The sequence below is a fragment of the Melitaea cinxia genome, chromosome 14, assembly GCF_905220565.1.
Source record: "Melitaea cinxia chromosome 14, ilMelCinx1.1, whole genome shotgun sequence".
NCBI classification, from domain to species: Eukaryota; Metazoa; Arthropoda; class Insecta; order Lepidoptera; family Nymphalidae; genus Melitaea; species Melitaea cinxia.
This window is the reverse complement of record NC_059407.1, coordinates 4,520,184-4,543,189: the sequence shown is the minus strand read 5'-3', so window position 1 is coordinate 4,543,189 and position 23,006 is coordinate 4,520,184. Positions and strand designations below refer to the sequence as shown.

General features: G+C 32.6%; 1 protein-coding gene across 1 annotated transcript in view; it reads left to right on the top strand.

The window, feature by feature from the left end:
* The window catches only part of LOC123659629 (GTP-binding protein Rhes), a 37,904-nt gene that overhangs the window by 5,287 nt on the left and 9,611 nt on the right, over positions 1-23,006 (top strand). The window contains exon 2 of the mRNA XM_045594829.1: positions 12,610-12,803. Coding sequence (XP_045450785.1) covers positions 12,610-12,803 — 194 coding nt within the window. The remainder of the gene's footprint in view (positions 1-12,609; positions 12,804-23,006) is intronic.

The window sequence follows — 23,006 nt, the reverse complement described above, 5'->3', positions numbered from 1 at the left end:
CGTTGTATTACTTGTCGATTTAATTGAAGTCATTTTTTTTCGTTTGCGAGCTCATACAATTGTAATTTGAAATCACGACAGACAATTTATATCCTCAATACATTGGTTTATCTCGGTTTTTATAGTCTCTGAAATAACTATGATATACGACTGCGTAGACGGACGTAGCAATACTAAAAGCGTCACTGAGGGACTATAAAAGTCCAAGTCCTTAAACCTTCACAAATTGAACATAAGCACCCTTGATTGTATAACATCAACGTCTATAATAATCCTTCGTATTAAAAGCATTAATCCTTAATGGTTTTCCGTTATAATTATTTTCGTCACGGGCCTCTAACGACATTGATTAATTGTAATCGGTGATATTACCAAAGTTCCGTAATACCGAGCTGTTCACTCGTCCATCGAAAATATTTACAAATTACAGGCCATCGTAAAACTTGAAACATTAACGTTTCATCTTACGAGAAAATTTGCGCTTAGACCGTAAAACTTTGCTCATAGACGTTTTAATATTTAATATTCTCGGAGAAAAATGGGAATGGTATGATATCGGAACTTTTAGAATATTAGTGATGTGAAACTAGGGCTGGCGCGACGTTGAACCGAGATGGGGCGCATCTTAATTTTTTAATGCTAAACTTTTTTATCAGAAAGACTTAGTGAAGGTAAGTTTCTCTAGACATTATTCAAATTATTTTGTTTATGACTGTTCGAGTACTGTTTACGAGTGTTTCATTTATTTTGATTCTTTCTGTTGTTAAATATGTATTTTATTGGTATAAAATATTTTACAGAACATTTTAATTATTCACTGCTCGTCAAATATAAATATCAAGGGGTAAATATTATTATAAACTTTATATTATTATATATTTAATATACTTAATATTTATAACCTCTAAAATCACATCTCAGAAGTGCAGTTTTGTTAAAAAAAAATAATTGTATAATTATTATAAATTATACGTAATTTGCGTATTTCGTTGCTTTTACTAGTTGCGTCTGCCAATTTTATTTGTAATTATTATTATGAGACAAATTGTACCTTATATTGACTCGTGTATTTTCTCATAAAAGCGTATTTGATATTCATAGTCAGCCCTAATGTCGCCGACTCTTCAGCCGTTTTTAATGGAGACGGAGCTCGTACGAGGCGTCGATCCACTAATGAGAACATGTAAACATTATGTAGTACATACATAACATATGAATTTAAATGAGGGCTATCGCTAAGTGTTTAATAATTATGAAACATTTTGAGTAACGTTAAAATAATTTTATTTGTATAGAATGCTTTATACGTGTTCGGATTTTTTTTAAATATTATTGATGTGAACTAAACTAAAAAAAATTGTAAGCAGCTCACTGTTATACTTCATGAAAATTAATTGGATTCTAATTATTGTCCCTATTAGAAATCCTTATTACGATTTCTCTACCATAAGTACGATCCTAGTGAGATGTCTATAATAATTGATGTCTAAAAATTATTGTAGGCATTAATAAACTGTAGACAGACCAGTAAGACCCATACATAATCAAACACCCAAACCTGAAATAAATTTTGGTATAAATACGATAATATATCTGTCCCAAATTTTTGAATAACCTAAATCCATCGATGTTGACGCAACTTCTCCTACTAATACACTGAAAGGGTACATACAGAAAGGAAAAGGAAAGGTACTACATAAGAATGGTTGTCAAATTATATGAACGTTTTCTCATTACGTACTAACTAGGTATATGGTAGAAGATCCAAACCTAAGTCGATCTTCACCGCGCTGATAATAGAATGAAACATACTTTATAATGAATTTAGTATATTAGGTAATGTATAATGGCTGCCAAAACAATCCGAGACTGACTATTTTTAATTACTAAAAAAATATAATTGATACTTGCAACATCAATAACATCATTGCAATAACATATTTTAATATTTAAGTCAAATTAATTATAGTTTATTGCATATAAACGATTAATTGTTAACACGCTTCGCTTCAGCCAGTAATATCCCACTGCTGGGCATAGGCTTCTTTCCCCATGTAGGAGAAGGATCAGAGCTTAATCCACCAAGTTGCTCCATGCGGGCGCATAAATAAAATTGTTAACATGTTTTCGTTTATTTGAAAGAAATAATATAAATTAATTAAAGCCATTCGTTGGAAAATTGAATAAATAATTAAATTGAATTGTTTTCAAATTAAACGATAATAGAAAGTTTAAAATATTCCAATCAATTTTTCAATCGACCAGTAAATATTCAATACGTATTTTAACAGTGAAATATATATTCATGTTATGAAGAAAAAAAGGGTTTGTATTTTTAACCGACTTCGAAAAAGGAGGTGTTAACTCAATTCGACCGTGTATATATATATGCAATGTATATTCGGGGATAACTTCGTCGTTTATGAACCAAAGGAAGGAAAGGAGATATCCAAGGGGTGGTAGCATGATAAGGAAACCAGGACCTGATGATGGAATCTCAGAGAAATCGAGGGGAACCCTAGAGAATCGTAGTGACTAGCGCGTTTGTTATTTTTTTTTTCGTCTACTTACGTTGTATCACTTGTCGATGTAAGTGAAGTCGGTTTTTTCGTTTGCTAGCAAACACAATTATTGAATTAAAAGTTTAAAGTGTTTATTAAAAATAATAGATAAAGCTTATTATTCTGTGCAGGATTACATAGATGATAAAGATGTGTGGGCTTAGTGAATCTGTATTTCATGCAAGATATTACTAATTTTGTACTAAAACACAGTTTATATATCATTTTTGAAAGAGTAACTGCGGAAATTCTTGTCGATTCTTCTCTGCAGAATCTACATTCGGAATCAGTGGTAAAATAAAATAATATTTTATTTCATAAAATAACGATTTGAAAGTGCGTTTGAAGCCTATTTGAAAAAAGTTATTTTGATATGATTTGAACTGATCTGAATGTTTGTAATGGTTGATAAACTCAAAAAGCCAGTGGGATTGGTTTGCGATTTTTTAGAAATTCTGTCACGGGGAGGATGCTACGATATTACTGAGTGACATAGACTATAATTATTGTCGCATCATCATCATCACTTCAGCCTATCACAGTCCACTACTGGACATAGGCCTTCACAAGTTCTTGCCAAAAATGGCGTGAACTCATGTGAGTTGCCGATAGTCACCACGCTGGGCAGGCGCTCTAGGGCTGCGCGGCAGGGCTGGCTTTGTCGCACCGAAGGCGCTGCTGCCCGTCTTCGACCTGTGTATTTCAAAGCCAGCAGTTCGATGGTTATCTCGCCATCGGTCGGATTTATAAGTTTCGATGTAGTAGTGGAACTGTGTTATACCTTAGTCACCTCTTACGACACCCACGGGAAGAGAGGGGGTGGTTATATTCTTTACTGCTAACCTACCTACCTAAGTTCAAATAAAACAATTGGTCTCGAATACAATTTGTATTGTATGCTTCGATACGATTCAGTAAAATATATATTACGAGTACTGGCGTATATTCCTTTTTTAATTATCGAGAAAGAGAGACCTCATTAAAATCCGTACACCGATTCTTTCAACATGCACTTCAATTATAAGGACTGTTACTGAATAATAACGAGTCATACATTTTATCCATTATAAAAAAAATACGGCACTTGAAACTTTGTACGTTAACTTTGTATTAAAAAGCGTACAATATACTCTGGTCAACAAGTGTCATTAGTGTGCTAATGCTTGTTTTTGAACTCAAAACTGAGTGGTACTTTTCAAGCCACTCAACTTTATTACTGGTAGTGATTACGAAAAACGATAATTGTGTGAATGTTATATGTCTACTTTTAACTTTATCTTGCATTTAATAAAACTGCTTCCGTTTAACAAATACATACACACGGTCGTCTGATTTCTAAGTTGTATTAGGTAAGGTTTAAGGTAACAGTCAACTGATAAACTACACGTATTGTTTGATAAGTATTCACATAAATAATATATATCTAATTATCTATATATTAATACGTGACGCAAAAACTTTTTACCCCTTTTTACGAAAATTGTGAGGACGGAGGAGTCTGAAATTTCGCACACTTATGTAGAGTTTCGAACACTTTCGCACACTTATGTTCATTTTATATAGAGAAGGAGTGCAGATTGCTAATACTTTTTTTTTAATAATGCATAAAAATACATTAAATCAATAAAAAAAAAAAAAAAAACTATAAAGCCGCAGCACGCGGAACCAAGAGAAGTGTCATGTACGTATGCATGTGTTTGTATGTGTGTAAATACGTTGCCCGTTTCAAAATTCAAGCACCTCGCTATATTGTTATGGCTCACTTTCTTGCCATTGACGAGGGTCTGTAGATATATCAGAATTGCTATTGAACCTCCTTTAAGTAATACGTAATACTATCACGTCAAATTTGAAATCTAAATATCTATTGTAAAGCTTTTTGGTGTTATTTTCATTACTTTAAACGATTATTGAAAGAGTTTCTTATTTTTTTAGCATTGTTTGCGATAAATATCCAATCCTTCTCCTTAAAAGATATAGAGGTCTTCCTTTTACAATAAGTACATTAGTACTTTATCCACAAATATTTAAGTAGTAGAACAATACTTCTAGTATAGTTTTATGAAAGAAAATACAAATAGATATTTGAATCTTTTATATATAAATAACAATGAATGTTGCTAAGCGCATAACTCGAGAATGGCTCGACCTATTCGGCTAATTTATTTTTTTGTATGTTCCTTAAGGCCCACAGATTTTAATACTAAAAAAAATTAAAATTTTTTACTATTAACTTTTGACAGAACGAAGTCTGTCCGGGCAGCTAGTTGTTTTAATAAAAAATAGAATAAAGTTTATAAATTAAATTACAGTCGTTCAACTGTGAAATTCAACAGCAACTTAAAAGTTGACGATGTGGAAGAATAATTTACGTTTCAGAAATTTTCTAAGTAGTTTGATTCAAAAGTTTTCATATGAAATATTATTAACGCTTAGATACATTTCAAAGCTGAATGCGATAATTTAATAAAACTGAGAATTTATCTTTTATAATGTTTCTAATTTTTTTATTTTTTGGAGAAATCTAAAAATTGTTCTAAATACTATTTTACTTATTAGTGTTCATTTTTTCTAAGTTTATGAACCTATTTAATGGACGCGTTTTTTAAGGAGAATTTTTTTAACGACTACGTTAAAAGAAGTTTTTTTTCTTTAACGTTTTCCTAAAATTACACCCGCAACGTCTTTCTGCTCTACTTCTGAGTTACACTAACATTGTTAGTAGCTTTTTTAAGAAAAATATTAATGACTCCGGAGATATGTAAGAAAACTGAATTAAATAGTTTAAGCGAATTATGGTTCATTCTTTTCGCAATGCTTGAAGACAAAGTCTTTGAGCAATGCGTCCCGCTTGTTTATTGACATAATATGGTGCCAAGATGTGGAAACTGATGATAGGACAAGTGACAGAAAGTCCTATAATGCTACAAGTAGAAAGAACACGATGTGTCCTGGAGTGGAGATAGGTAGTGGTGTAGCGACGGGGGGCAAGGGGACATCATGCTTCGGGCGCTACTCATAAGGGGGTGTCAAATGATCCGCAAAACAAAAAATTGCTGGAAATATTATATGGTTTTCGAATGGGGGGTGGGGCACTAAAAAAGGTATTGTGCCCCAGGCGCGTGTGGACCGCTATCCGGGTCGCTGTACCGACGATCTACGCAAGATCGCCAGGAACCGGAAAGTTTCATGGGAACTTGGGAAGGTCTATGTCCAGCAGTGGACTGCAATAGGCTGAAGCGAGCGAGTGAGCGATGGTTTATTTATACACTCATAATAACACAGATATTGATAATTATGTAAAATTATTACGAGGTGTCTTAATTAAAAACTTTATTTACAATGTCAAAGGGACTTTATTAATTTTGATTTTGTATTAGTGTCGTTGTTTCCTGTTATTTTGGTTTTTAAACAATTTAAAGCTGATTTTAAATTTGTTTACTTATTTCGTACATTAACATTTATTCAATTTGACCTTTTCTTATCTCGAAGGAGATAAGTACTTGTACCTTCATTTATTTTTATTACATATAAAAGTTTTAAAAGTCTCCGAATATTACCGTTCCGTCAATCAGACCTACGCTGCTTCACCTTACTTTATATTATTGCACGTTATTAAATGTTTTAAATATTTTAGTGAAATATTAAGTTACTACCTCACACCTTATTATATATGCTGCATTTATTTTATAACACATATATAAAAACTATACAGACAAAATTATGTTTTGTCATTTCCCTTTTAAATCACGTAGTGTTTAGTTGCGCTTCTTGGCTAAATAGTCTAGAATTACTATTAGTGCTAAGAAAGCCCCTTTTGTTTATATGACATAGTGTTGGTTTGTTCCCCCTTCTCGTAAAGATATGTATAATTTATTATTATTAAAATAAGTACAGCACTGAGTATAGGTATGTATATTGAAAAGTACATGATATCTGCGTTACTAGATCAAATGAATTATAAATTTAAAAGGAATCTGAACACATGAAACTGGATATTAAAATTTATCTCTTCAATATAATTTTATACCCTTTTCTTTGATTATTATTAGTATTAGTATTGAACATAAATATTATAGAGTTTATATTTTAACGAAATATGTACAAGACATTTAAGTTCAGAAGAATGAGTTAGAGTTCAATTAAACACCTCGTAAAACAAGCAACATAAATATCAAATTGCATGATTCTTTTTTACGTGTCGGTAAAAATCAGATACGTTATTAAAATTATAATCACGTTCGTGATACAGACGAAGGTAAATTAAGTTCGATGATTTATTTAGTAAAGGCCTCAAGCGGCGGTTGGAGCCTAAATAAACAGGGGGATTTCTTAGACATTTCAAGGCTACAATAGGGTTACCAATTTCAAGAAGAACATGCAACAAGAACGATACCCATCCTTGATTTGTTATTACTTATCCCTGTTTAAATATTGGATGTAATAGAAGAAATCTGATTGATGTAAATCTGCCCAAAAATAATTCTATTCATTTTGAGATTTTTAATAAAAGCCAAAGTGACAGTGAAATCAAGTTAGTATTTTTGGTTGATTGCAACAGTCAGACAGTTAATGAAAAATTGTTAGTTTAAATCTGAATTTACTCATTACCGCTACATTTTGAACATAAATTGTTTGAAGCTAATGTCAACATTTTATCACTAATACGCAAAATCAGAGTAAAATTTTCATTTAGATCGAAATGTCTATAAATCATATGGTTGCGGCCATCGTGTTATGTTGCGTTTTAATATCGATTAGTAATTATATTTACTCTTAAGAAAAGTGAAGCTGCTCATTTAATAAACCAAAACTTTTCGCGTGATTTTCGACCCTTTCTAAATTTCTCAAATCTCTCAAACTCAATTCTCTGTACCAAATAAATATACATATTATATAATAATAAATATTACGTAATAAGAAAATGAAATGGAATAAAGGAAACGAAATTTTTTATCTTCCACGATGTACTAAATCGAGGTGTGATCTGACGAGAGGTACTTATGACAGCTCTAAATTCTACGGCCTTGTATAGTATTTCTTTTCACGATTATGAGTACCTACTTGGACTTGGATTATAATAAAAGCTTTTCTTAATTTATTTAATATGGTTTTCCATTGCTAACGTATAATATTTCATTTCAGCCGTCTATTATTATAATAATTATACCATAATATAGTAATATCTTAATTAATTAACATGTCAAAACGTATATAAGATTTATTTAAACATTTTTGAATATCATATCAAAAATTGACCGCTCCAGCCGGGTTCGAACCCGCGTCTCCGACTGACTATGTCGACGGTCTAGCCAATTAAGCTATGGAACAATGTACCCGCTAGAGCGAAATTTTTGATATGATGATTTTTATTTTCGGTTTAAGCGAACCGTGGCACCGTCTATAGTGAGTTCTTTACAGAGACCCGTAACTATTAAAAGTTTCATATTACAATGAAAATCTTTGACGGGAGACGACCCCATGCGGTCAATTTTAGATATGATATTCAAAAATGTTTAGAATTACTAATGTGTGGGTGACACAAAAATAAAATCGTATATATTAAGATTTATTTTTTACTTTTCGACGAAACATTTCACGCTTTTTAAGTAAAAAAGGTTTTAAACCATATATGGATAAATTGAAATCCTAATGAAACTAAATTCTTTATTCTAGATTTATTTAGCTGTTTTCCATTTGTTTCAATTTATGGAATCCAGCGAAACGTTCCGGGGATTTCCATTTCAAATTTGTATGCATAGAGAGCAGAAATTCTAGACTATTAGTACTTATATTCAGTTGAGTAACTACATTCCCTGTATAGCGTATTGGATACTTAATTTGGATAATAGGGGAATTCAGCATGTCAAAATTGTAAAATGCTAAAGTTAATATTAATGATACAAATAATAATGTATTAAATGTGATTGCTATTAAGAGCGTTTTAAAAAGGTAATTAATAATATTTTTATATTATTAATATACTATTAGTATACAGTATTAGATTTCAAATTCTATAATTTTCACATAAATCCATCATTTCATGTAAATATCCTTTCATTAATGTTTAATTTTATTGTGTGTTGTATAATATGTGTATTATGCGTGTATTTTTATATAAATATAAACGTAATATTTATGTGTATATTCTTATATAGGCAGTGGTGTGTATATGTATATAGTATGTATATGTATAATTGTATATGTATATTGTAGGATGCTACGAATATAATTTAATGAGTTTTTTTTTCAAGAATTTGTATATTTTCTACATTACTGCACTTTCTTAGGCTGCTATATACCATTAGTTCTCACTATCACAGGTTGGCTGAAAGAGATAAGTTCACCGTTCCTAACTAAATTTGTACATGAATAACTGTACAAAAATATTAAGTGCAATAAAGAATATATCTATAAATAAGTCCATGTTATTTTCAGAATTTCGAATTGTCGGTTTCTAATACTATACATATATCAATACCCAGCTATCTTGTGATTTTATTTACATAATTGGTAGCCATTTTGCAATGAGTAATAGTCTATGTACTTCAAAAATTATCAGCTCAAAACTTATAACGATAGCGAGATTCATCAATTAATGTAAACGAAAAACAACTGACAGATTTCCGATTGATAAATATCAGTTGGATTATTTGGTAAAATTGTCGAGAAAAAGAAGAAAACTAATAAGAGGCATTTTAGGGTGATGATTCGAAATTTAGGAGACAGTAATCACAATAAAAGAGATAAAGTTTAAAAAATGTTACGAAGAATAGAAAAAATAGATGGTTTCTTGTTTTTTGAGGACTATGTCACATAGTGGTCACGACTACTGACTATTACGGTTTAATGAAGGTTTCGATACCCGCTCACGACTCGTTAATAATAGCCTGGACACTTGAATTTGTGTTGTGTTAGGACTTCATACTACTGAGGATCATTTACTAAGGCTTTAATTATAAATAATTTCCACTTGGGTGTCACTTGTTACTAATATTCCATTATTTACGGTATACTTAGGCATTAATGATAACTAATTAACATGGCTTTATTATATCTTCTCCAATAACATCGATATTGTAATGAATGTCTTGGTAAAATTTTGACAAAAACATAATCTAGATGGAACATATATCTTTCACCAATAATAATAAATATAAGAGAAGCATTTTCTAGATCGTTGTGGTTCTGCGTGATAGGTTAAAGCGGAATCCTAATTAAGAAGAGGTTAAGAAGAAATAAAGCAGAAATAGTAAGATGATAAAAAAAATCAAAAAGACTTGAAAAAACTAGTAGGAGTAGCATTTATGGACTGTTACAGTAGTAAAGACTAAGGTGTACTAATAGTACTAATTAGTCAATCAGTTAGTATAATTTACTGTTATTGTAATCATTTGTTAGAATATCACTGCATTTTTGCAAGGCTTTTAAATTACGCGTATAACGCTTACATCGGATTATTTAATTTAAGTAAAGATGTCAACGTAATTATATTCATGAATGTTGTCATATTAGGGGTTTCATCTCAGAATGAGAGATAATAAGCTGTGAACTATAATTCCTATGATGTTAACACTTATTATATAAATTGTAGAGCATAAAATTCGTGACAAATTTTGTTTGAATTTTTTTTTTCATACGACTAACCGTTTTTGAGATGAAGGGCGGAGAGCCCGCAGCGCTCAGCCCTACTCACTGTAATGCAAGGTCCACCGTGAATCTCAGTGAATAATACCTTCGAACGAGTTGTTAAATTTATGAAACATTATTATATTAAAAATAAATATTTTTAACAAGTTTCAATTGTTGTTGCAATCCTTAACTATGTTTCTACTTTAAATCTACTTTACATAAATTTTAAGTATGTTTAAAATTTCAATTTTTCAACCTCTCCTCTTTGTTATCATCGTCATCACCAGTGTGGTTATTTTAAATATTGTCAACGTAATCATGTTCAAAATCGATTTTTATAAATATATCCTTTTATTAAGAAACGTAAAAAATATTATAAGCGTTTAAAACAGTTTCGAATAGAAGACGTTACGTAATAACAAGTAGATATAACGTTTGCCACAACCAGAAAATTATCCGAGCTAAACAATGCTTTATGTCCCACCTGATTTTCAGCCAGAGCCCTGCTTCAACGACATAGAATAATAACTACTTTAGTATTCATGAATTTTATATATGCAAATGCGTTAAATGACTCTTAAACATTGTTTAAAATCTGTTTAATATACTAATTAAATACATTACTGGATGATTATTAAGTCGAGTTTAGTCAAAAATGTACAAGCCATTTCAAATAATATTATTAGACAAACAGTTAAATAAGTTAAGGCATGTTACAAAAACTAAATTTTAACTGAATAGTTTAAGCGCGTAAATCACTTCTTGCTGATGGAAAGGCTTTCCTTAGGGATAAATAAAGTTTAGGGGCGAATAGTTAATTTATAGCTCTATAATAAACCTAAAGTTAGTATTTGCAAAATTCTAGAATAAGCTAAGTAGCGATAGGATGGAAAATATATATTTGGGATAGATAGCTCGTAAAATTAATTATAAACTTACAATGATCTGACTACCACGACTCTAAATGCCATGCCACATTATGAATGCCACATTATGAATAAATGCTTATACCAATTTAAGTATAAAAAACAGACTTATAACATTTCCATACCGCTCCATATTACTGGTTATCTGCTTGTAACTGTGTGTGTGTGTGTGTTAAGTATATATATATATATATATGTGTATTTTATATTACTAATTTTTAAATGTATATATTACAAAATAAGTTTATAGCTTTATTATTGTTTTTAACCATTTTTTCGTGTTTTTTTTTTACTTTATCACCTCTGCGCTACTTTGTTCCGCGGTAACTTCATTTCTCACCATCAAACTTGAAAAGTAATATCAGTAAACTTAAATAAAATATAAATAAATACATTTTATAGCATTACCTCAAAAATTATAGTATAAAAATAGCTGTAGCGATAAAGGAAAAATATTTTAAAACGAATATAATAATGTCTTAGATACTCGTGATTATATTATTATCTTGAAGAATAAAAGATTAGGGCTTAACCGTAGGCGTAAAATATAGCCCGCGATGATAAAACTGCTATAAAAGTAAGGGAACAAAGTTTTTTATGTAACTCTTTTATCGTTTTGTTCTCTCTTATTTATGATCACGTTATGATGAATATTGCAAGTTAAGGTTTTGATTTTAGATAACTTTTTATAGTAATAGATTAAGGAGGATTTTATTAAGCTTTTAAATTTTTTAATAAAAGTATTAATTAGATTTTATTATTATGACTTTTTACGTAATTATGTTTATATGATGAACTAATTATCGTTAAAGCCAAGCCAATACATTTATTACTGGTTCAACCTGGATAAAAATATTATATTATTAAACTAACTGTGCCTTCCACTTCGTCCGCGTTTTGGGTATTTACATATTCAAAATTATTCTTTAAATTGGCATAACTTTTTTTATTTATGAACCAATTGACATGATAGAGACACTAAATATTAAGTGAAGCTTACCACAATATGTTAGTGAAAACCACATCTAAATCGCACAAGCCGTTTTTGATATTACGTGCATGAACGCACAGACAAATAGATTTTTTTTAACAATTATTGTTTTGGGTACTACTTGCGTTGATAAAGGTCCCATTGATATTTTTTCTCATATATCTTCCATGGACTGACAGCAATCCGTTACATTTTTATTATATGTATTGATAACCAAATATAAATCGTTTGATTTCAGATGAAACCAAAATGCTAAAGATATAAACCAACTCGTAATTATAAACTAAACCGTTTTGTTTAAATAAAAATTCTAAACTCTACACTAAATTTTGGAACCATGAGAAATAGAGAAAATCTTAATTTGTGCCGTATAAACTACATACATAATTAGTATTATAAGTTTTTAGAGAAATCTAATTTATTTTCCACAAAAGAATAGTTTTAAACTGTCACTATTTCTGCACGTTAAACTAATAATAACTAATTTTATTGGTTCCAGGTCCGCTCGAGTTGGCAAGACGTCTCTAGTGGCTAGGTTTCTTGGCACAAAGTTTGAAGATAGTTATACGCCGACTATAGAGGACTTCCATCGAAAGTTATACAGGATTCGAGGTGAAGTTTACCAGCTGGATCTGCTGGATACTTCTGGAAATCATCCATTTCCTGCTATGAGGCGTCTCTCCTTCTTAACTGGTAAACTTTTTTGACTTCTTTCAATTTTTTTCATATATTATTTTGTAACAGTGCACTATTACAAAAATATACACATTAATTGAAACTTAGTATAAAAAGTGTGCATACTCATTACAAAAGATTTCTTCTAGCATACTTCGAAAGAAATAGGAGGAGTTGGATGTACAATTTCAAAAATAAAAATATTATAGTTAAAAAGTAATATACTGTACATGTACGTTATACAAATATACACCTAAATATACTTAGATATTCATTTAGGAACAAATTTGAACCTGTTTTTGAATGGCCAACCAAATAATTATACGAATATCTATTTGTTGTAGTAGCAGTAGTTAGTTATACTTTTTAACTGACTTCCAAAAAAGGACGGAGTTCTCAATTCGATTGTATTTTTTATGGAGCGATTTTGACTTTTTATCGAAAGGTGCGTGTCATGTGGTCCCATTTAAATTTATTTGAGATCTAACATGCACTTTTCGAGTTATATCTAATAATGCGTTTTTACTTGACTATTTTTTTTTCGACCTACGTTGTATTTATACCGCATAACTTTTTATTGGGTTTATTGATTTTGATGATTTTTAAATTAATTGAAAACTGATGCTTGTAATGTGGCCATATTTAAATTTGATCGAGACCTGACGACTACTTTTTGATTAATTTTGATAACGCGTATTTCACAGCATCATCATCATCACAGCAGCCTTTCGCAGTCCACTACTGGACTAGGCCTCCATAAGTTCACGCCAAAAATGGCGTGAACTCATGTGTAACGCGTATTTACTTGACAATTTTTTTTTGTTGTATTACTTGTCGATGTAATTGAATAAACCAGAAATTTGTTAAAGATCCAGAACTGAAATATCAAAGGCTTTATAAATGTCTGTTTTATTATGTATGTTCAGATGTGCGTTAAAATATGAGGCAATGTGTGAATTTAAAGTTTCGCAATTATAATGCTAAATAATTTTTCATAAGTCATTAGACTTGGAAAAAAAATAATTTGGGTTTTTATTCTTAAATCAATATTTTCAGCAAGATAGACACCGATCGCCGTTATAATAATTATATATATATATATATATATATAGACGCGGTAGAGAAAAATGATGAGAGCAAATATTTAAGATGCACGAGCATACCGTCACAATAAATCGACACCCTAAAGTTAGCTAGTCAACAAAGAAGAAGTAAGAAACGTGAAGTTAGCTAGCCAATGAATGCGGGCGCACACCGTCACAAAAAACCGACTACTGACCACTGAAGATGAAATACAAATTCTTACGTGCGTACTTAAGTAGACACACATTTTATGTTTTTTTTTTTAAGTTTGGCTGAAAAATGCAAACTTTTTTTTTGGGCCTTTTGACCGTGAATAACTTTTTGTAGATGGGGGAAGGGGGTTGATAGGGGGATAGGGAAGGACTTTTTACATTACAACAACACACAAGGTTCTTATGAAAGAAGAAAATTGCAAGTAAAATTAGAAAATTTAAGAATACTTAACCACTATATAAAATTATTTCTAATCTAACCTTAGCGCTTTGGATAATATAAACTTTTTTATTGTAACCTTATGATGTTTGACATAGAATTGACAGAAGATTGGTTAGAACACTTTTTTTGTCAATATTTTTTTCATTAATTATACTAATTCGAATTCAATATTCATAATTAAGACATGGCAACGTCGGTCGGGTCAGCTAGTAAATAAACAACATTCAGAACAAAAATATTAAAGTATTACACATAAAAGCTTACACTCCACGAAATAAAGTAGGTTAATGGTTTTGCAAGATGGTCAAAAAATATGAATGGATTAACTAAAAGAGGTGTGAAAGTATATTGCAAAGAAAATTATTATATGAAAAACTAAACAAGCTTTTAGTGTAAATATAGCCCGCTCGCGAGGTAGTGTTTATCCAAATGGCACCTTTTTCATACTTAGTGCTAACTCTTTAATTTTTTAACTGAAACACGTATATGTAGCATTCATTTCTTTAAGCATGTGTTGCGTTTAAGATTATAATTGGTGTATAAAAACGAATGGCGATGTCGTTTAAATTGAGTAAAAAATTATGTATGTTTATTTTATAGTACTCTGATAAAGGAAATTTTAAATTACTGAATGAATTAAAGAATTTAATTCATCCAGTAATTTAAAATAAAAATAGGTAAAAAAACTTTTTAAGTTAAACGGTTTTATGTTAAACATACATTGCAATGTTTAAGATAAATGTACTAAAAACCAAAAAATAATAAAATAGATACAGTCGTGGGAATTATAAACATATGCATAGACTAGACTAAAATAAAACCGTGGGGCACGTCAATTGTCTACAATCGTTGATTAAAATGTTTGTTTTGTAATGTTACACTATAATTAGGCAGTTGTTCAACCGACAACGATGGACGTGTGATAAGTAGGGCTAGATAATAATATTCTTTATTGTACACCAAAATATAAACAAACAGTAGTAATTACAAAATAAAAGATGTACAAAGGCGATCTTATCGCTGAAGAGCGATTTCTTCCAGATAACCTTTGGGCACAGGACATGATATAGTAGTGACGGATAGGAAGTGTACAATATTCTTAAGGATGAATAAAAATAGTGTATGATAGATTTATTAATTCATACAAATACACATATAAGTACAAATATCCATACATAAATAATCAAAATAGTATTAATATACGTGTATAAATGTAAAATATATATTGATAATATAAAATATGCATGTTAAAATTCTGAATATTATTATATGTTAAGGGACATATAGTACTTCTTTAGACGTTGCTTAAAACAGGCTGGAGTAGAAGCACGTCTTATTGAAAGCGGAAGAGAATTCCAAAGGCGGACAGCTTTAGCAGTGAAGGAATTAGAATAGAAGGAGGATTTATGGGAAGGAACTTTTAGAAGTAAATTGGAATCAGATCTGAGGGATCGCTCATGGGAATTGCAAAGATACGTGAACCGTTCTTTAAGATATTGAGGGGCATCAGGATTGAAAAGTACACAGTAAAGTAGGGAAAGTACATGAGTATTCCTGCGAAAACGAATCGGGAGCCACTTGAGTTTCTTGCGGAAATCGGAGACGTGGTCGTATTTGCGAAGCCCAAATACGAACCTTATACAAAGATTCTGGAGTCGCTCAAGCTTATTCAGTTGCTCCTCTGTAAGATCTAAGAAACATGCATCTGCATAGTCAAGAATCGGTAAAAGGAGTGATTGGGCTAGTGCAATTTTAGTAGGCAAAGGAAGAAAGAACTGAAGACGACGAAGTGACCCGACGGCTGCGAATAACTTTCTACTAAGTTCAGTTAGTTGAGGTGACCAGGAGAGAAACTGATCTAGAGTTACTCCCAAATTCTTGACATTCTTGCTGTAGTTCAGAATTGTATCGTTAAATTCTACAGGTGGTATAAGTGACCAGTGTATACAACTAATCATCTTTGGACTACCCACAATAATGACCTGGGACTTTAAAGGATTGACTTTTAACCCGAACGAGTTGCTCCATTTGTAAATGTTATTTAAGTCATTATTAAGTTGATTGATACCTGAGGGTAAGTCAGCCAGCTTAGAATGGGTATAAATTTGAAGATCGTCCGCATACAGGTGGTAGAGAGAAGAAATGTTTTTGCTGATTGAATTAATAAATAAAGAAAATAGGAGAGGAGACAACACGCCACCTTGCGGTACGCCGGCAACGACGTTAGCCCAGTCAGAGAAAGTATCTTGAACTCGCAACCATTGCCGGCGCCCATACAAGTAACTGTGAAACCAATCAATGACCGGTGGAGATATATTAAAGGAACGCAAGACAGAAAGCAAAATATCGAAATCCACAGTGTTGAAGGCATTACTGAAGTCAAGTAATGCCAACACTGTAAGACTTCGGTTATCCATAGCATGTCTAATGTCGTCAGAAATTTTGACAAGAGCAGTAACCGTGCTATGACCCCTCCGAAAGCCGGATTGGAAAGGATTTAAAAGGTTGTTCGAGGAAAGGAATGATGTAAGCTGTTGATGTACAAGACGCTCTAGAACCTTGGACAAGAAAGGTAGGATGGAGATGGGACGAAATTCGGAAAATTTAGATGGATTAGGTTTTTTGGGTAAGGGAATTACTAGAGCGTCTTTCCAGCAGGAAGGAAAAGTACTGGAAGAGAAGGATTCGTTAAATATGTGTGTTATGATGGGAATGATATGATCAATGATAGGGATAATCATTTTACGACTGATGGCGTCACAGCCCACTGCGCTAGAACAAACTGCTAGTACGTTCTCCTTAACACCACACTCGGATAATTGATAAAAATTAAAGGGAGAAAATTCAAATGGAGTTTGTATGGCTGAAAGGTGTGCAATAGTATTTGACTTGGTGGTACAATCGATAGTACACGAATTTGTGAAATGGTTATTAAGACCATTGAGGTCGAAGGAATAAAAAGGTACAGTCTCTTTGATTTTGCCAACCCCAAGTGATTTTAAAAATTTCCATACCTTAGCAGGGTCTGTTTCTTCGAGAACAGATTTATGAATATGGCGTCGTTGTGCGTCTCTACATGCCCTGTTGCAGCGATTACGAGCTATCTTATACCTTTCCCAATTTGATGAACTTGTATTGGACTTGTATTTCGCTTTGGCCCTGATTTTCTGGTCTTACAGAGCTTTAATATCAGCTGTAAGCCATGGAGCTGGAAGATGCTTAACACGCACGGGACGTACCGGGGCGTGAGCATCATAAAGATGGGTAAGTAGGGAATTAAAAATGGCAATTTTATCATCCACACTAGACGCACCGAGTACTGATGACCAGTCAATCTTAGCAGCATCTTCGCGTAGTCTGTTCATGTCCATACCACCAAAATTGCGTTGCAGGAGGATTCTCGACTTAGCTTTAGGTGGTTTTAATTTATAAGAAACAAAAATGAGATCATGGTATGAGAATGCATCCGCAGAACACTGGCCATGTTTTTCAACGTGGTCAAGTGAGGAGACAAGAATAAGGTCAAGAAGAGATGGAACACAGTTAGGAAAGGAGTGAGTGGCTTGAAGGGGGAGGATGTGCATATTGGCAGAATTAATGACGGAGCGTAGACGTGAAGATCTCCCGTCGAATTTTAGAAGGCACGTATTAAAATCCCCCATGATTACAGTATGACTATATAAGGGAGTAAACAACTCTAAAAGATTTTCAAAAGACGAGAAATAGTCAACAGTCAATGAGGGGTTGTAATACACGCCCAGAAGAATCTTGGTACGTGATAACGAAATTTCGAGGAAGAGATGATCTGGCCCGCAACCATCGTTAGAAAGAGATTTATGAACGACTGAATATGGGATGTGAGCACGGAGATAGATGGCAACGCCGCCGCCTGCCCGTCCAACACGATCGCTGCGAATGAGATGGAATCCAGGGAGGGAATAGGACGTGGACATTAAGCAAGGTTTAAGCCAAGATTCTGATACCATGATTGCATGAATATTCCCTATTTGAAAATTAGATAGAAGATCAGGATAATGACCAGGAATACTTTGTGCGTTTATGTGTACGACATTAAGATTGTTAGGAACATCGAGAAATTGAGAAACAAGATTATCGGAAAGAGATGGAATACTTTGAAAACTACAGTCTAGACTGTGTACCTCAGAGGAGGAAGAGAAGGAATAGAAAGAGTTGTTGCTGTCGCTATCCATTAACGATAAATGTAAATATAATAAATAAGAAAAATATGCTATATTTATCAAAATGAGACAATATGCAAGATAAATTAATATATGTGAGATCCTAGAGAAAAAATACTTATATATAAAATAAAAAATATATATGAATTATATATATGTGTTTATATATATACACGTCCAATTTAACGACCCGCCCGCCAGCTATTAGAAAAAGAAAAAGAAAAAAAAGTGTAAAAATTGACATGATTTTGGCACCAGACAACAATAATATACAAAATGTAATAAAAAAAAAAACAACACAATACAGTCATCATAGGGTAAGATAAAAAAAAAAACAATATAGTCATTAACAGGTAGGATAAAATAAAAAAAATTAACAACATTATTAAATATTAACGACACTTGTCATTTCTAAACGACTGACAGTAATAGTTAAAATGTCATTGTCAGAAGTCACTCTTGGAAACAAATAACATAACAAAACAAAAACAACAGAATAATAGTAAATTTACCTTACTGTTAAAAGAAATGTGTAAATATAAAGGAAATATAATGCAAAGTAGTTAAAGATAAAGTTTTATTTTTGTGTACCGACAGAAGTTTAGAATGAGAAATAAAAATAAACTTGCCAAAAGGTTACCCAACGACAAAATAAGAATACTTGAAGGTATTACTTCTGTTTTACAGTCCTTCTCGTGCGTGAAGCTGCCCGTTGTTTTTGATCAGCTGGTTTAGAAGCTGGACTCTTCTCCTGCAATGAAAAGCTCTCAGCTGTTGAGTGAGGAATGCCTTCAAGATCCGAGAGACACTCAGCCCTGTGATGCTCACCGTCCACCGCCACGATGTGGATTATTCCTTCTTCTTCCTAGGCTTTCTTGCCTCTAAAAACACTTGATGACGAGTCTTCGTTAAGAACTCAGATTGAGTAAACCCTGACCCCTTTAGTTTAGTTTTAGCAAACTACACTTTATCGCGCACCGCAGCATCGGTAAACTTTATGACAATAGGTCTAGGCTTTTTGTCAGATGGTCGACCCAGTCGGTAGGATGCCTTGATACTGCTGCTCGAGAAGTTAGGAAGTTTCAAATGGTCTGCTACGAGGGTGGTAATTTTTAGTGACGTGTCTTCAGACTTATCCTCCGGAACACCATGCATCAGAAGCATTTTGCGCCTCCTCCTCATCTCCAGGCGGTCAACCTCTCTGTCTAGTAATTCGACCTGACGTTGTAGTGGTTTAAGTGCTATGAGAATGAAAGATTTGAATGACTCGAACTCAGCAGCCAAGGATGATGTGGAAACTGGAGAGTGAGAATTTCCCTTCTGGAGATCTTTTTGTTGTTTTTGCTGGAATTCGTTCATCCTTTTGTTGAACATCTCAGACATAGCAATAATGGTATCCTTCAAAGACTCCATAGTTATTGATAATTTAGTAGATGTTGATTATTGGCAGTTAAAGAAATTAATAACGTAGGATAATAATAGCTGGCGAGTAACAGGGTGCAATCTTAAAGAATATGCATTAACCAAGCAGGAAAACTTATTAAAATTAATTTAAATTCAAAAAATAAAAATCACTATCCAAATTGTGTGTTGACACTTTCAAATCTACCCGCTGAAAAAAAGAAATGTGGAAACAAGCTAGCAAGCTCGATTATAAGCGAGTTTTAGGGTTTCATAGTGGTGAGCGAGTAGTACTTTTATCATATGTTTTGTCGATTAAAGACAAACTACGAGCAGTGAAACGATTCCTCGCCAGCCAGCAGTGTGAATGTCCAACGATAAACTAGTTGAAACATCTCTTTTATTTACTATATATATGTGTATAACTATTGGAATTTCCATGAGCAAGAAAATAGTAAGTAATTTCCTCACCGTCTGCGGGCCAACTGCCTATTTTAACGACGAATTAAACGATTCTTCTATCGCACATTAAGTCGATAATTTGTAGACAATTGACGTGCCCCACGGTTTTATTTTAGTCTAGTCTATGCATATGTTTATAATTCCCACGACTGTATCTATTTTATTATTTTTTGGTTTTTAGTACATTTATCTTAAACATTGCAATGTATGTTTAACATAAAACCGTTTAACTTAAAAAGCTTTTTTACCTATTTTTATTTTCTAGTTTTTAGTTTTTATTTCGCATTCTGTTTAATTCATTTAGTGCTTCATTATTGCAAGGCCCATCTTAAATATTGAGGTTGTATAGTGCACTGTATTCTTCTTGTCAAGCCCTTTTATTTGATACCCATATTGGTGGGATTGATAAAAAATTGTTATCAGACATTTGGTAGCGGCGGCCAGCTTAGATTTCAATTTTGCATAGTAAATTGTATTCTACTTGTTTAGACCTTTCATTTGATACCCATGTTGTTGGGATTGATAAAACCTAAGTTATCCGCCATTTTGTAGAGGCCGCCATCTTGGATTTTAATTTTATATAGTACATTGATTATACTGGTTGAGCACTTTCATTTGATACCCATATTGATGGGATCGATAAAACCTACGTTATCCGCCATTTTGTGGCGGCCGCCATCTTGTATTTCAATTTTTTATAGTATATTGTATTCTGCTTGTTGAGCCCTTTCATTTGATACCCATATTGATGGGATTGATAAAACCTACGTTATCCGCCATTTTGTAGCGGCCGCCATCTTGGATTTCAATTTTTTATAGTATATTGTATTCTGCTTGTTGAGCCCTTTCATTTGATACCCATATTGATGGGATTAATAAAACATAAATTATCCGCCATTTTGTAGCGGCGGCCATCTTGAATTTATAATGATAATGAATTAACATAATTGTATTGTCACCAAAATCCAAAGTGTATACAAAATTTCAGATTAATCGGTTGACAGGAAGAGGGTGAAATTTGAATTACTAAATTTGACCCAAGAATAAAAAATAAAACAAACGGGGTGAGCTAAATAAAACCGTTTAATTAACTGAGGTAGGACACAGCAGGAATTTCCTGCTCAAAATATGGAGCAGCCCGACTGGGGTAGTACCTCGACCTTACAGAACATCACTGCAAAATAATACTGTTTTCAAGCAGTATTGTGTTCCTGTTGGTGAGTAAGGTGACCAGAGCTCCTGTGAGGATTGGGGTTGGCAACGCGCTTGCGATGCTTCTGGTGTTGCAGACGTCTATAAGCTACGGTAATCGCTTACCATCAGGTGAGCCGTACGCTTGTTTGCCGACCTAGTGACATAAAAAAAAAAATTAAAATTACTTCATTTTTGTTTCAGCCTGTAATATCCCATTACTGTGCATAGGCCTCTTTCCCCATGTAGGAGAAGGATCAGAGCTTAATTCACCATGCTGCTCCAATGCGGGTTGGCGGCTATATTCCCTACTATCAGTAACGAACGCTATCAGGTGTACATGATAACAACCGGGACCGACGGCATAACGTGCTCTCCGAGGCACGGTGGGGAGACCAACAAGGTCTGTACAAACACTCAGACCACGGCAAACACCTGTATGGCCAATACAAATGTTTATCACGTGCGGGGATCGAACCCGCAACCGCCAGCGCAACATTTACAGTCCATGGCAACGCGGCGTCATTCATTAGATGTGATTTGCATTAATTATTATAAAACTATTATAATTGAACGCGTTGAGAAACTTAGTTCAACTGAATGGGCTTGTTTTACCTATAATTATTGACACAAATGTATACGTTTTATTTGAGATTTGTTGAAATTATAAATTCCATTAGGTTAGAGGCTAATTCAGTTTACTTTAGGTCATAGCCGTGTCTACATTACTATAAAGTATGATAGAAGAGCAAAGTTTAAAAGTGTTGTCTTCGACTTATTTTAGTTTCATCTGCGTATTTTCAGACATTACAGTCGTTACGTTATTTATTAAACGTTTAGATTTTATATAATACTAGCCGACCCGTGCCCACTTCGTTGGGCGTTAATTATTATTATATTAACCAAATAACATACTTTAAAGAACAAATTTTATAGCACTTAAATAAATAATATTTTGCTCCAACGCAATCTATCAAAAATCGAGAAAACGTCGTCGATAGACTAAAATTGGAATAAATTATTAACGTCGAAAGACTAATAAATTGTTTTCTAATAGCGATAGATGGCGCTAGTTTATTTACCTTTTTGATATTATATTTTAATATTTTTCTTATTTACTGAATTTTTTGTTCAATTACAATAAAATATAGCCGATGTCAGTCCTGAATAGTGTAGCTTTCTGTTAGTGAAAGAATTTTCATGATCGGATCAGTATTTGCAAAGATTACCCCCTACATACAAACAAAGTTTGTGTCAAAGCATCTCAATAGCATATGCGAGTGTCTGACTATGACGGACCACTGGGTTCGAGCCGTTCTAAATATTCGTAAATGTATTACAAACGATAGCATAAAAAAAGGTCACAAGACTTAGCATAACTTTCAGTTTTTAATAAAATTTTAAGTGCATAACTTGAGAATGGCTCGACTGATTCGGCTATTTTTTTTGT